The sequence below is a fragment of the Zalophus californianus genome, chromosome 12 (genome assembly GCF_009762305.2).
Source record: "Zalophus californianus isolate mZalCal1 chromosome 12, mZalCal1.pri.v2, whole genome shotgun sequence".
NCBI lineage: Eukaryota > Metazoa > Chordata > Mammalia > Carnivora > Otariidae > Zalophus > Zalophus californianus.
Window position 1 is genome coordinate 59,317,103 of NC_045606.1, and position 16,602 is coordinate 59,333,704.

At 42.1% G+C, this 16,602-nt stretch overlaps 1 protein-coding gene across 4 annotated transcripts in view; it reads left to right on the forward strand.

Annotated features, from left to right (window-relative positions):
- CREB5 (cAMP responsive element binding protein 5) overlaps positions 1 to 16,602 on the forward strand; it is a 376,944-nt gene that overhangs the window by 263,975 nt on the left and 96,367 nt on the right. For all 4 annotated transcript variants that reach the window (XM_027574286.2, XM_035723334.1, XM_027574287.2 and 1 more), the window contains 2 exons: positions 10,430 to 10,556; positions 15,700 to 15,810. In XM_027574286.2, coding sequence (XP_027430087.1) covers positions 10,430 to 10,556; positions 15,700 to 15,810 — 238 coding nt within the window. The remainder of the gene's footprint in view (positions 1 to 10,429; positions 10,557 to 15,699; positions 15,811 to 16,602) is intronic.

Below are 16,602 nucleotides of genomic sequence, written 5' to 3' on the forward strand. Positions count from 1 at the left end.
TCCTCGTCCTCCTCCCTAGAAACCCTGCCAGGCGGGGACGAATCTATTTTTTAAGAGCCTAATAAGAGGAAATTCCAAAACTTCAGTAAGCCATTTAATTGTTTTACACTATTCGTTCTTGGGAGATACTCTTTCTTCTAACGTAAATCCCACGTGTTGCTGTTTTATTACAGTTATTATTCTGCTTTGGTTGGCTTTGAAAGTAACTGGTCACCATTCTCTGAATATAGTAATTTGGAAACTTGAAGCTTGCTCTCGTCATCTCCCGGTCTTGTTCCTTTTGCTTTTCCATTTAGGTCTTCCCTTCTGGCCCTTCAGTATTTTCTCCGTGCCGTCTTCGGAGCCTTCTCCAAGTTCTCTACCCCTCCCCCAACCCCTTCCCTCCCCCCTGCCCACATCGTGTTCAGCCCTGCCTGACGAGGCTTTCGTTAGGCTCTCACACCCTCTCCTACAGTTCCTGGTTATTTGATTACAGCCACGGTTTAGAGTTGGTGGCTGTCTGTCAGGATGTAACCTGGTGAGGAGTTTGCTGAGCCTTGAAGCAATGCCTCTTTCCTTGTCGTGTTTCCTTGGAGGACAAGTTACCCTCTCAGCACTTGGTGTCACTCTATCATTAAGAACAGAACCTGAAGAATCGGGCTTTTAGCAGCCTGTGTCCCTCCCTGTGGTCACAGCTGGCCTAAGCCCCTCCTCCTGCAATCACTGACACATCCCCTCTCCTGCCAGTGGAGCTAATAGTTTCTAGCGCCTTCTCCTAAGGAAGTGAAATAATCCTGGCAAGTGGCTGGGTGGAGTACTCCTGGGACAGGTACTTGAAGACTGCCTAAGAGACCCTGCCTTGAGCTTCAGGAAGAGGTTAGGTAAAGGCATTAGTGGGGGTGACCTAGGAGGGAGAACTTGGAAAGTGCAAGGATGAGTAGAGGTTGTCCAGATGATCTTTTCTAGAGCCCTTCTGTTTTTGCTGAAGTCTTTTGCAATTGGAGCTTTTGTCCTTCAGCTGCAAAATGATGCCATATATTTGGATCATAGGTGTGGGGCGACTGTACAGGGTGTGGAGTCCACCAAGACTTACTCATTAAAAGATGATAACTGACAAGCTGCGAGTCCAGGAGAAAGCAAAACAGAATTGCTGACTTAAGAGTTGGGGTGGGGGTGGGTGTTTGTAAGCTCAGGGAGCTCTGCCCCTACAGAACATCTAGACAAGTGTGTTAGTGAATGTTTCCATGAATTATTCATTGGTGGTGAATGAATGCAAGCAGCAATCACATGTAAATGACAAGGCTCATAATCAGAGGGCTCCTTATTTGTCCTTATGAAGCAAGGAGGAAGCTTATTAACGACTTACAAACAGGAAGAAATTTTACTTAAAGATACGTCTCTATAAAGAAAAAATTTTCCCCAGCCAATCAGATGTATATCATTTATTTGAGACTGCATTCAAAATCATTGTTTATTTCATGTCTTTTGATCTGCATTTACTTGCCTTTTCTAAGTGTAACTTTATGAATAATTGATGCAACTGAGAAGTTATTGGCTAATTGAAAAGCCATCTCGTCATGTCTTTGAGCCTGACCCATGCATGGCGAAAGCCAAACTGTTCAGGCATTTAGGGTCTTTTATAAAGGGTCTTTTAAAAGAGCCGTTAGCTCTTTACAAGGAAAAAATATCAGATTTTTGAAAACGGATTTTTTTTTTTTTTTTTTGTGACAATAGTACATCAGAAACCAATCCAACCGTGTTTTTGGTTAACTTAAATGAATCAGGCTGACTGCATGACTAATTCAGATTAATGGCGCAGAAATCAGTCATTAAAGAGGGGGAGAAAAAGAGATTGATTTAATAGTCTTAACAGAATGGCCATAAATTTACATCTCCCTTTCTATTCCTGCTCTCCCTGTTTAAAACACTTGAAAGCACTAGTAAACATCTCCTCTGCCTGAGTAGATAGAGCGTATACGCTATAAAACCCAGCACAGGCTCCAGCAGGATGCGGCTCTGTTAGTTGTATTACATTTTATGACTGCCATTGGCTCTCTCGCAGCCAGGATTTTATTTAAAGAAAAAGAAGTTACATTTCCAAGATATCAGATACTACCTCTATAAAATAAAGGCAGCAGTAGTATAGAATTGATAAAAAGGAGGCCTAAATTTATCTTGCGTGGTAAATTTAATTTCCGACACCCCTGGTGATAATGATTACAAAAGTGTTCTTGTCAATATCGATAAGTCAGTGCAAAGCAGAAACGAGATGTTTAGGGCCGTGGCGTGGGTGTAACTGGTACCTCCGAGCCCAGAGCTCTGAACATTATAAAGTACAGCCTTATTGCAGGGCAGGCATCCAATTTTTAAAACATTATATAGATTGGAGGCAGATGAGTGTTCCTGAATTATTCTTGGCCTTTTCTTATGAAATGCCTAGAATATAATTTCAAATGGAAATTAATTTAATCGATGCAAAAACAAATGGGTCTAGAACTCATCAGAAAGCTTGTGTTTAATCTAAGGGGCACTGCTAAAAATACAGATTACTTCGGGGGTAACCACTTACGCTTTTCAAGAACAGAAATGGTTATATTAGGCTGTTAATGTAAATTGGAGTTTCACTTATGAATGTAAATCAATTAAGTTCTTCTCATTAGTTAGCAAAGATAATTTATTGAACCCTGTTCTTGCAATGTCTTTTGCCAATTGAAGAGATCCTCAGTATCTCTGTTCTTATGAATTCAAGAAGTATTTATTGACACCTGCTAGGTACCATGCACTTCCTTACATTTCTAAAGTATCTGCTTTACTAAAAACAGAGCAGACACAATCTCTCACTTGCACAGTTTATTGTCTAGTTGGGAGCAGAGGCATTTTAAAAAATCACTCAAAAGTGATTGAAGAATTATAACTGGGGAGCTGAGGTACTAAACTCTAAGAGACGATGAAGCCCATCTATTTTGTTTTTCATCATATTGTCACAAATTTTGAATTTGTAAATGAATCGTTAGGCAAATGACCTAACTTGCCAAACTACTTTTCCACTCTGAAATGAGTGTGTACAGAGCCTGACTTGTATTAGATGCTTAATTTGATTTTTGATTTATTCATTGATTGAATAAATGGTGAGAAAGTGTTACTAGGAAGAATGCAGGGTGAGAGTGTTCCAGAAAAGGCCCTGACCTGGTGTGGTTGCCCAGAGAAGGTGGTGAGGATTACTTACATTCAAGGCTGTGGCAGGAAGGAAGGTGGTGATGCTATGAAGCTTGAAGGAAGTCACCGATGGCACTGGTGTGGAGCCCAGGGCCATGAACTGGGCAGCAGTGAGGGGCCACATGGTGTGATGGCCTTGGAGCCATGTCAGGTTCTGTCACAAGGAGCCAAGCTTTCTGGTATCTCTGATGAGCTGGAGAATTTGCTCTTTCTCATTAGGCTGTTTTACTAGCTTTTTAGGAAGGGTGGGGCGAGGATACAGACACAAAGGCAGAATTCTGTCCCCAGACACCCAAATGTCTGTGTCATCAAAGTACAGGTGGCGGGGGGAGGGGAGGAAGGGGGGTTCAAATCATGCAGGAAGGTCCCAGATCTTTACCAGAGGTCCTCCCTTGAGCCTAAGAAAGCTCTGAAATGAAAAATACATATTTTAATTGAATTCTGCTGATATTTTGGTGCCTTTTCTCAGGCTAAATATTTCTACTCGTTTGTCTCAAATTCCTCTTTTGTTAAAAGGGGAAATATTGTATTTGCCATCCAAATTTAGGAGCTTGGCAGTGAGACTTGGTGCAGAGCATGAGCTCATTCAAAAAAAGATACGGGTAATATGATGTCTTTTAAAATATGGGCCAGATAGCTGTCTTGTTTTCCCAATCATTGCTTCTGTTGGATTTTTGTCATTGTTTTCAGGAAAAACAAGATACTGAGAACCAATCTCTGGGGAACTAGTTTGGTTCCATTTTGAGGAAATATTTTCAAAGATCCTTTCTGAGAAATAGTGTGAATCATTTTGAAATTCTGTAAAATTGTGGGTGAGAGGAGTCCATTTGACTCTGCAGAAGGTTTTGGGAATCTAAAGTTGTTGGGTTTTTGTTTTTGTTTTTTTAGTATTTTATTTATTTATTTGACAGAGAGAGACACAGCCAGAGAAGGAACACAAGCAGGGGGAGTGGGAGAGGGAGAAGCAGGCTTCCCGCCCAGCAGGGAGCCCGATGCGGGGCTCGATCCCAGGACCCTGGGACCATGACCGGAGCCGAAGGCAGATGCTTAACGACTGAGCCACCCAGGCGCCCCTAAAGTTGATCGGTTTTTAAAGAAATATCTCATATATGCAGGAAGTTTGGGACATTTTTATAGGCATTCCGTTAGGCTGTGGTTCTTTAATTTTAAAGTGAAGGATTGGTGTTAACTTTAAGATGCCAGCCTTAAGCCCCAGTTCCTTGATTGTAGAGATTAATCTGTTGTTTGCTCTGGGTTTCAGAAGAATAATAACAAAAACAACTAATTTTATTGAACATATTCAGTATGTAGTTGGCCCTTGAACAGCATGGGTTTGAACTACACAAGTCCATTTATATGCGGATGTTTTTCAATAAATACAGTACAGTGCTGTAAATGTATATCTCTTCCTTATGATTTTCCTAACATTTTCTTTTCTCTAGCTTACTTTACTGCAAGAACACAGTCTATAATACTTATAACATATAAAATATGTGTAAATAGATTGTTCATATTATCAGCAAGGCTTCCGGTCAATAGTAGGCTACTAGTAGTTAATTTTGGGGAGACTCAAGTTACACGTAGATTTTTGACTACACAGGGAGTCTGGGTTCCTAATGCCCACGTTGTTCAAGGGTCAACTGTATTTAATACGTAGTAACCCATTTAAGGCCATGAGATAAATATCTCTATCATCCCATTTTATAGAAAACTGAGGCACAGAGAGGCCAAGTAATTTGCCCAAGATCACACAGCTAGTAAGTGGCAGAGTTGGGATTCCAACCCAGGCAGACCATCTTCTGAGCCCATGTCCTTTACTACCTCATTTTACAAAGTAATTATCACCCATGGAAGAAATTAACTATACTATCTTTCCGTTTTCACATTCTACTTGATTATCCTGCAGTTTGCTTTCTTTACAAAAATAGGAATTTTTGAATTCCACTTTGGAGAAGAATGATAGAATAAGCATTTCTCATTACAAACAGTCTTCTCTTAACATTTAAGAGTCTGTATTCCCCTCTTTAGTTCTTCAGTCTCCCCATCCTAGACAGAAACTAGTGTGCCAGGTTAGGCCACAACAGTTCATTTAAGAAGGTGAAAAGAAAGCACACTTCTCTTTATAAGCAAATACAATGATAGTGGGCAATACTCTTTCTCTAGTCTGTGTGTGAAATTATGTTACATGTAAATGAGGAAAAGGTGTGGACCCCTTGGGATGTATCAAGTCCTTTTTAGCAACTTCTCTTGCTTTTTAGAGACACTTTCTAGTTGCGGTTTATTCATATTTCAAGTGTATTTTTGACATTAAGGACTAAGTATACTGTACTGACTCCACTCCATTCAATACAGACACTGACCCCCTACCATGTTGCAGGTGCTGGGTGAAGCACTGTGGATTCATCAATGAGCCATGAAGAATACCCCAATCATAATAGAACATACAGTCTCATGAGGTTACAAATATCTCATTTTCAAGTTCTAGAATCTGAATTTTAGAGCTGCAGGGCATTTCCAGATGGCCTATAGTCTGATCCATTCATTAAACAGATGACGAAATGGAGAGGCCCAAAGTGAAGAAAGTCTCTCCCCCAGAGTCAGAAACTCTAATCGCAGTGGCATCTGGATCCTCTGCTCCCTGCCCACTCTTCTTTCCATTTTATTGCTTTGAAGCTTTTCGTATTATTCTGCACACACCAAGTCCTTCCGAGTCCTTTTTGTTGTTATTTATTACGTGCTCACGATTTCTTAGATGTCTGTGGTTGGATTTTGATGCTAACATTGATCTTCCAATTCTTTAACCTAATTTTTTTTCACTGCTTGCTTCTTCTCTTTACCTGACCACATACCTGGCAGATGTATCTGTCTTGAGTTAAATAGGCAATCCGGGGTGCCATGGATCTTTTGAAGACTTGGGAAAGGAGAGCAGTCTGCAGTGACCCTCCTGAGACTTCCAAACAAAATCACTGGCCCCTCACTCCTTAAAAGATAGTTGGGCTTGTCCAAGGGCAAAGAGTGGCAGACACAGAGCTTGCTTTTCAGACACCCCTAGACTGGAAAACATCCTTTGGGGGTAAAAATGAGGACATAAAATCGCTCGCTGTGGTACCTTTCATTCTGTTAAGGACACTGAAAACACAGTCTGTCATCCTTGACATTTTAATTGAAAGAAAAGCTTACATAGATTTCAGCCGTAAGCAGTATGTTTATACAAGTGTATAAAGAGGAATAATCTGTCAAGTTGGAAAACTCTTAATGCTACGGGACTCAGTTTAGTAATTGAACAATCCAACATGAGCTCACACATCTTACCTTGTTCCATGCCTCAATAATTTTTAGTAGAAATACTTTACCTAGAGGCATATGGTTATTAAAAAGGAGGCTCGGCTTGCTCAAAGTCTGGAATTATTAGCTCATGGCAACAAGCCTGCACTGGAGAAAGACTGTTGGGTCTTTGTTTTCACAACTTTGCTGTAATTTGCCATCTTATTTTCAGAGTCTAACCGATGTGTTGTTTGGGAAGTTTTTGGTGTTTTTTTTAAAGGAAGAAAACATATTTCACATGGATGAGAGACTTCTCGTGTTAGCAGAACTGCAGAATTTTACTGCTTCATTGCCAAGTCCAGGGAGTAGTGTGGATATCAAAGGAAATAGACCGTGAATTTATTTTAGTATAAAAAATCAATAATAACTTAGTTATGGGAGCCATCAAGGTATGATGGGGGAAGCCCTGTGTTGCAAGTTGAATATGAGCCCCGCTTCTTTTCGTGACCCAGATGACCTTGGGCACATTTAAATGTTTCTGAATTCAGCTTACTCTGAGTAAAATGGGGGTAATCTGACCTACCCAACACATGGCATTGTTTCAAGTCACATGAAGGTGAAATATTTTGAAAAATATGAAACTGTATAAGCGTAATATAAAAAGTTTCAAGCAAGTGCAGTGTGTTAATAATTATTTCTCTATACACAAAGGGAATTAGATAATTAATGTAATTATTCCGATACCACTCTTGCTTCAATGATCAGAATATTCTGGACAAATGATTATTTATTGGGCCAAGCTACATAATTACCTCAATCTAACCCTTTGTATACCCAGCGATGAGTAGGAGTAGATTTTTTTTCTTTCAGTTTTTGTAGTTTTAAAAGCCCGAACAAGAAGCATAGAAAACGCCTCAGTTTTGTTCCCAGCATGGGTTGGGAAAATTATTTATAGAAGCCGTATCGGGGTGCCTGGGTGGCTCTGTCTGTTAAGTGTCCAACTCTTGATTTTGGCTCAGGTCATGATCTCAGGGTTCTTAGATCAAGCCCCGTGTCAGGCTCCACACTGGGTGTGGGGCCTGCTTAAGATTCTCTCTCCCTCTGCCCCTCCCTCCTGCATGTGCACATGCGTGCGTGTATGTGCGTGCACTCTCTCTCTCTCAAAGAAATAAATAAAATGTAGATTCTGTGTAAAACAATAATGCAAAGTTATTCAGAATCCAAACATGCAGAGTTCTCAAATAGCCATCTCTCTTTCAAGTATATATTGTTAATTGGTTTGATTGCTATCATTAGGCAATTATTATAATTCCAAGGGAACTCAGTACCCTGAAAAGCTTTCTTAATTAATGGAGGAATGCTTTATATTTAAAAATCCGGTACATCTATGCATGGTGTGGAAGTAACTGACCTAATAAGAACACTGATTAAATGAAGCATACCATTCCCTAGCTACTCTATCCAGCTGGGAGTTTTCCCTAGTTGTATGAAGAATGAAAACTCATTTTAAATTTGATTACTTTTGCCTCTCCATTCACATAAGCATCGTTTAACTGATTTCTTTTCTAAAAACGACTCATCAGTAGAAACTGATCACCAAGATTATCATTAATATATCATGTTGGAAACAAAATGTAAATGATGATAATATGTTGCCCTTTCTTTATGAGGATGATATGGCCAATCATCATTATAAAATGTTTTCAGTTGTCTTTTTTCACTTGTCCCTCTCTGTACCCAAAGCATTCCTCCTGGCGACTAGGTGAAAAGACATACGGTAGAAGGTTGTATGTACGTATGTTTACATGTATCTCTATGTATGCGTGGGTGTGTGGATGTATGTGTGTGCATGTCTCTGTCTGGATATCTGTAGATGGGTGGATGGATAGATGATTAACAACTATCTGTAGTGATGGTCTCAGTGAATCTTTCTCCTTATAAAACAGGGCAGTTCAGATTACTAACCTTGCACTTGGAGGAACTGACCATTATCAAAGATGACATACTTTGATATACAGCTATTTTCTTCCCAGCAAAGGTCACAAACAAAACATTAAGACTGGAGAATATAAAGCAAACCTTGTCTGTTGACAGAGCCACATTTATACCTGTCTGACTGGAGCTCTCCACCTCTGAAGGAGGTAGGCTTTAAGACCCAGTGAAGTACAACCTACTGTAGAATTTTGGAGCAGCGGGGAAACCAGCAGTTTCCTAGAACTGTAAAAGGTGAAGGACCTTCAGAGACCCTACTAATCCTATTGTTAATCTATACTCCAGAGGGCCCCAGGGCACAGGTCAAGAAATACCCATAACACGCATTTGCTTTTCTGAAAACACTTTTCATTGTTACAGGCTGCTTCTGTTGGCCTCTCCATGTAACTATTCATACACACATTCTCCTCATAAAGCTGGATGTCATTTGTGTACATCTACATGGAGTCTGGGTAAAAGTTTTATATTCTTTTATATTTTCATTTATATAACTTCCTGAACATATAAATATTGACTAATTTATGATTAATCCTTATAAGATTCATGTGCCTGTGATAGCGAGCTCTGCCCAAAGGAGCTGTTAGACAAAAAGGGTAGAAAACCTAATCTTTGAGATTTCAACAACAATGCAAAAGAGCATGTTGGCATTGTTCTCCCTGTTTCAATCCCCACTTTCTCCTCAAGTCAGTCACGGGAGGCACACAAGCTCCAAAGAAGAGGCTTCTCATGCTACTCTGGATGGGACTGTCCTTCCCGAAGCATAGAAAGGCGTTGGACCACACAGGACATCTCTGTCTGCAGTCATTACCCAGCACTTAGCATGAAGGAATCTCTCTTTTTTTTCTTTTTTAAAGAAAATGCATTAATTCTGGAAGCAGTAACTTCATTTATGGCATTCAGGATAAGGTAGTTTAACATGGAAGACTCAGAGGTCCCGGGGTTGGGGGGGGGATGTGTTTGTTTATTTATTTGTTTTGTTTTATTTGTTAAATCTTTAATTTAATGGTTTGACATTTATACAGCTCCCCAGAGCAAAAGCATCAGGAGATTGAGAATTTAGCTGAGGAGGTCACTTATTTGCCATTTTTCATAAACACAAATAATTTCCTTTTTCCCTCAGCCACACATTCCCTGGCTCATTAAATCAATTTAAGTCCTAAAAAAAAATTTTTTTTTCCTCTGGCAAATTGAAGCAAAAGCTCAGTGTACTCCCCGGAGGCATGCTTACCCAAGTTCTGCAGGTCAGGCCAAAATCAGTTTCTGTCAAACAGCCTAACACCTCCAGTTATTATAAAATGAGGGATTGGTAATTGGGGGCTGGGCTCTGGACTTGCCTGAGAAAGGCTGGCTGCAGTGGCATGAGCCTCATTCCTGCTGTTTTGGTCTGTGTCCTGGCTTTGTTTTTTTGTTTGTTTGTTTGTTTGTTTGTTTTTTCCACCCACAGTGGAGAACTATGAAAAAGTCAAAACAGATTTCTATTGGGAATTCATGAATAAAGTTGGCTTTACGAATCCAGACGGTGAACGTGTATCCAGAATAAAGCCAGGAGGGCTTCCAGGCAGAGGCATAGGAGAGTGCGGATAAAACAAACGTACACAGATCTCTGGGTCTAAGACCCTCCACAAGGCAGAGAATTCTGAGTAAACACAGGATTTCACCCCCGAGTCCCTTCCCTAAGATGCAGGGGTCATAGGAGATTTACCGGCTTGTTGACTATTGAACATGAGTTAGATAACAGAGGTCAGGAAATGAAGTGGAATTTGATATATTAACTAGGAAGCAGCAGAGGAAGCCAGGCTTGTGTTTGATTTGTTATTATTTCCCTAATATCCTCAATTATGTGATTCCCATCAGAGGATCTGATCTGTTGCTCCTGTAACGGTGTTGTCCCCGCTGGTTCCGGACGTGGGGAAGCAGGCAGTGAACCCCCTGCCCCCAGGCATCAGGAATAATGTTTGCTTTCTCTCTCTGTTGCCAGGCCTGTCCCAGGCTCTCTATCTTCTCTGCTACATCTCCACAACAGACAGAGACAGCCCATGCCAGCCTCCATGCCTGGGACCCTGCCCAACCCAACGATGCCAGGATCTTCTGCCGTCTTGATGCCAGTAAGTGCTTCTCAGTTCCACTGAGCCTTGCTCTTTTGAAAACAGTAGAAGAAAAGCTGAGATCTAAGCTGGAAAGAAAGCGCCTTCTTCTGGATGAAAAGCTGAGCTGTGTGCTACTTTGCAGAGAGCGCTCGGTTGTCTGTCCCTCGGTGTCTGGCTGGCTTTCCCGGCCTTCAGTGCTCCCTTAGTGAGGCCTGACCCCATCTTCTTGCTGGTGACAAGTGAGCTTGCCACACCCAGGGAATGGAATTTGTTCAAGGACAGTGTTTTACGACTAGCCCAAAGTCTGTATAGCGTGGGCTATATACCGAGTGTCCTTAACTCACCAGGGAGTGGTCTTGCCAGGACTCAGAGTGACAAATATAATAACAAAAATAATAATGATGGTACAGAATAGCTGCTAATATGTGTCCCTGCATATCATAGTCTGTTAATCCTGCTCACAACATTTATTGATTGCTTACCATGTGCTAGTCCCTCTGTAAGCACTTCCTCAACATGTGAAACAATCCCGTCAGGCACACGCTATTTCTACCCCCCTGGTTTGAATGGGAGAAGTGTGGCAAGTAGCTTGCTTGGCTGAGAAGCAGCGTAGCTGAGTTCTGAACCCAGGAATTCTGGCTCCAGAGCCCACTCGGTCAACCGCTGTGTGATACCACTGTATTCTCTGCTTTCACTGTCACAACAAACCTGTGAGGGATACACTCTTTTTACCCCCATTTTACAGACGAGGAAGCTGAGGCACAGGAGGCTGAGTAACTTAGCTAAGGTCGCAGTTAGTAGGTGATGGAGCGTAAGGATTTAAATTCAGGTGGCATGACTCAAGAGTCTACATTCTAATCATTATGTAATACAACCCCCGCCCCCCCCGCTCTGAAAACAACACATTAGCCTAGAAGGGACAGACAGAGTATTCCAGAGCAAACCTTGCTCTTCTTCCACAGGATCCGCTCCCTGTGCTTCTTCATCCTCCCTGGCCTGTGCTTTGGGGAGCCTGGCTCGTGACCTTATTCTTGGGGCCACAGTTGTTCTCAGAAGTCCTAAGAGATGGTGTGACAATGCAGTGAAAACCCTCCCAGAACAGTATCAACAATGCCTGGCAGAGCGTTTTTGCTTCTTAAGGAATTGTCTACATTTGTCACTTCATGTCGCTGTCATCGGGATCCTGTGGGAATGGGATCCCGGTAATTATTGACACGCTTATTTTACAGACGAAAAGCTGAAGAGTAAGAAGTTGAAGGCAGCTGTCTAACGGCCCACAGCTGTGACAAACCCCACCTCAACTCACATTGAGCAGCTCAGATTCTCGAAGTTTGAGCAGTTTGCCGATTTATCTGAGTGGAGGCAGGGGTGGATGAGGGCTGGGAGGCCCAAGTTCAGAGAAATGGACCCGCCTACTATAAATAGCGGGTTGTCCTGGCTGGAAACAGTCTTTGCAAAATTGGGCCAGAAGGAACAGATGAGTTGACACACTTTCCCTGCCTTGCTCACCTTAAACATCTTCAGATGAGCTATGACAGTGCCACCAATGCCCCTTGCCCAGGTTTTATTCAACCCAGCCAGGCGCACGAAGACTCCCACCATAAGCTGTGTTCCTTTAGACGCTAAATCCCTCTGGTCCAAAATTAGTGTCCTTTCATAAATTCTATCCATTAGCCAGAAAAATACCACTTCAGTGCCTTTTTTTTTTTTTCCATCTGATTGTACCATTTCCAGGGACAAAGATGGGACACGGGCTGAGACGGCCCAGTGAAAAAGTATCTGGTGCTGGTTTCCACCATCTCATCTCATTGTACAACTTGGCCTCCTGTTGATGCTTCAGAATAGAAGTAAAGGATCAGGTACATGATCAATGGCCAGTGTAGGCAGAAAGTCAGGGATGCCACCCCTACAGGAGTTCCCCAACCCATGTCACTGATATGCACAGCTGCCGTGCCAAGGGTCAGTCTAAGAGCACTGATTCCAACTCGGGGCGATTGTTTGGCACTATCTGAAGATACTGTTGTTGGTTGTCACAGCTGAGGGAAGGCTGCTACTGGCCTCTGCGGGCAGAGGCCAAGGAAGCTGTTCAACATTCTATAATGCGCAGGATAGCCCCCACCAGAAACTAATTATTTGGGCCCTAGATGTCAACAGTGCTGAGGTTGAGAAACCTTGGTTTAAAGTGACACGAATGTAACTCATGAAAACTATCATAAAATCTCTAAAAAAAAAAAAGATACCCTAAGAGTTCCTGGTCCCAGAAATCTAGGCCTTTTCGTCCATGTTATCAAGTCCCCAGCTCCTATGCTCAGATTCTGGCATTTTAAGCATAGTCTTCCCATAGAATTCCCACCCTGGGGAACCATGATTCCCTTGGTATAAAAGATCAGTCTGTCTGTAGGTGGAGGTAATATTCTTAACTGATTTGCAGTGCATGCTGCCAGGTCACCCATTTCACACGGTCCTAGGTCTGAAGCAAAATGATATATTTGTTCATTCCACAAGCTTTGGTTGGGCACCTGCTCTGAGCCAAGCACTGCGCTGGATGTTGGGAGTGTGGTGAACAACAAGGAAGGATTTCATGGTGGTGTGATTTCCTATCTTGAAAGTCAAATATTCACAAAATTTGGGAATATGAACACTCATTTATAATTACAAAAAAGTGAGCTGTAGAGATTTTAACTCCCATTTTCTGATTTGTTTCAGAAGGAAAGGAGAAGCTCAAAAAAAGGTGAAATCCTTTACCTGGATGTTTTACCTGCAGTGCTAAATGTTGCTTAGTATTCAGCAAAACCACTTCAATCATCTGACTTCTTAATTCTAGGCACCTCACCAAAGACACTCGGGCAGAACCTTATTAGTATAAGCACCAAATCGTTGCCTTGATGAGGCGCTTGCTGACCCCTTACAATCACTAAGATGGAAAAATGCAATTTTTTTAAAGTAGAGAAATCAGCCTGTTTTCAACATTCTGTTGAATTTGTGAGTCATGGAGTAGGAGTAGTCACAGACTGTAACTTTTCCACAGAGTGGGCAGCATGGCTGATTCTGGATCCCGAGGCTGCAAGTAAGCTGCTCGCCCTTCTCTGTAGCTCGTGATGGATAGCAGCGTGGAAACTTCCAGATAATCATTTGTACTTCTCAATGACCTTCCTTCAGGAAACTGAAAGCAAAAGCACATTTGGACTTGATTTCCCTCTAGGAGAAGGTTACCAGTTGGAATAAAGGGCCAAATGCCTTTCCAACCCTTCCATCTCCCAGCCTCTGGAAGGGGGAATTACAAGCAATAAGCACTTTGTGGCGCAATCTTCATGACTTAACAATTAGAGTACATGGACGTACTTAATAGCACTGAACTGTACGCGGAAACCTAGTTACAGTGGGAAATTTTATGACACACATATTTTACCAGAATTACAAAACAATAATAAAAAACAAAATACCTAGGCTACCTGGAGACTCGGGGGGTATATGGGAGTGAACATTTTATTTTCCTGAATTGATAAGGCCCCAAAAGTCGTTGCCAGCAGGCTGTAGACTGTATAGAAGATTCTTCATCAGAGGGCTCCTTTTGAAGCAGTTTCACACAAACATATACTCTTTTAGGCTAAGGGACGGCCGAGGGTGCTTTGCTATGACAGGGACTGTCCACCCGTCACTCGTGTCATTTTGTGAGCACCTCTGCTAACCCACACATTAATGTCATAATTGCAGTCCCGCGCCTGGGGTGGACCCAGCAGGGGTGCAGGGATGGAACCCGACCATGGCAGGGACCCTAAAGGGACATTTACCTCGGCTTTCCCTCTCCATTCCCGCCAGTGAGGTTTCTGTCCTCCGCTCTGGGAAGAGCTCCAGTGATAAAGAACTCTGTATTTTTTTCCTCAGACTCCCCAGGCTAACTTTGAGCAGAAAGCAGATTCCCTCAAGTTTCTGATCCATTTTCATTTCCATCCTTCAGCAAGGGGATCAACTTTTGCATTGAAGAATTTATTTTTTCCTCTTGACGAAAGTCTTCTGTGTGATTTAGTATTAAGTGTACTTGCTTTATTCTAGTTCTTTGGAACATGCTAAATTTCTACTCAACAGAAAATATCAATCACACATACCCTTCCTTGATTGAAAGAGAGGTTTTACTGTATTTCCTTTTTAACAGGGACACCCTGGAGACAAAAATGCCAGAACTCATGCAGGTATTTGAAATGATGTTAATTCTAGACACAGTGGCAGGCCAGCAGGACAGTATCCATCAGGTGTGGTACAGTACCCTCCCCTGCTTTCTTCACCACCACCCCCCCCCCCCCAAGGTCTAGCCCTCTGCCGTGAGGCCAAAACCGGCTGCTGTGTAGCGTCCTGACTAGGTTAACTGGGAAGGGGAGATCTACCAGGGGCGGCAGCTCAAATACCTCTTGGTCATCTTTTTTTTTTTTTTAAGATTTTATTTATTTATTTGACAGAGAGACACAGCGAGGGAGGGAACACAAGCAGGGGGAGTGGGAGAGGGAGAAGCAGGCTTCCCGCCGAGCAGGGAGCCCGATGCGGGGCTCGATCCCAGGATCCTGGGATCATGACCTGAGCCCAAGGCAGATGCTTAACGACTGAGCCACCCAGGCGCCCGGCTCTTGTTCATCTTGACTGTGTTTATAAGTTACAGTGGCAAGAAGACCCAGCATATTCGAGAGCATTACTTTTTTAAGTTAATTTAATGTTTTCCTCATTGCTAAAATGATTCATGTTTTTGTACAAAACTTAGGGGGAAAAAAAGCCATGGATAACCTGAAATAACCATTTGGTATATATCCTTCCAGCACTTTTCTAGGCATACATTATTCTTTACAGTTATAAAAAGAAGCATGACTCGTGGCAGTTGGAGTGTTTGCAAAAGTGGAAATATTCCATACTTTTGTTTGCAAATGTACCATGACAACGTGGCTCTCGTTGGCATAGGGCATCTCCTATAGCATGCACGGCTTTGGATTAATTCTTTGATGTCCTGGAGTTCAAGGCTCAGAGTGTGTTACTTACCACTTCCCCAAACCACAGTCTTTCTCCAGAGTTATTCAAAGAAATTCTAAATGACCCACTTGAAAGAGAAATGCAGCTTTGTCTGTGACCTAGACTGCTTTTCGTAGACTTCTGATTCTGTTGCTTTCCTTTCTCTTAGATGGAGAGACAGATGTCCGTGAACTCCAGCCTCCTGGGAATGCAAGGTCCAAATCTCAGCAACCCCTGTGCTTCTCCCCAGGTCCAGCCAATGCATTCAGAAGCCAAAATGGTAAATAACAATTATAATCATCCTTTTGTTATTTTGTGACTCTTTCTTTTGATGTCTACTCTGACTTCCAAATTTCAGCTGAGTCAGGTAGACGGCTCGGTCGTTGTTTTGGTGAAGAGGTCTTTTCTGTGGAAAGGCAGTCCAGAACTTGGCTCTCTCTTTGAGGATATTTGTTATTGAACCTTGGCATCAGATGACCATGAAATAAGCATTGGATCAGCTTCAGTGGAAGGGACATTTAGGAGTTTGGGGAGATCCATAGGCATTCAGATGGGATACACCCAAGTAGGTGTACATTTTCTCATAATGTGAAATTAACAAAGACAATCCAGAGTTTCTCTTCTTCAAGGTGGTCACAGTTTCAGTGTCACTTGTCCTGTCTCCATGTCTGTGAAGACAGACGTGTGATTTTTTTAAGCATACACTAGCACGGAAATATTTTTCATTTTTTGTTATAGTTGTCAGATGTGACACTAATTCAAAGGATCACAGCCTTGTTTTCATGCAGGGTAATTGCACCTCTTACTGAAATACGTGATTGCAGGTGACAACCTTCAGTGACTTTTAACCTTTGAGATTTATGTGCCGTCAATTCAGTCTTTCCCATCACAGTGAAAGATTTATGCATTATATCCTATTAAATATTAATAAAAGCAATGCATGTCCATCTTTGCTTATTGTATTTAGTAGAGTTACTTGAGGTGGGTCGTTGGGTTTTCATGTATTTAAATTCTGGCACCACAATTAGTAAGGTATCAGATGGCAACAAAATACACTGTAGCATGGTCTGAT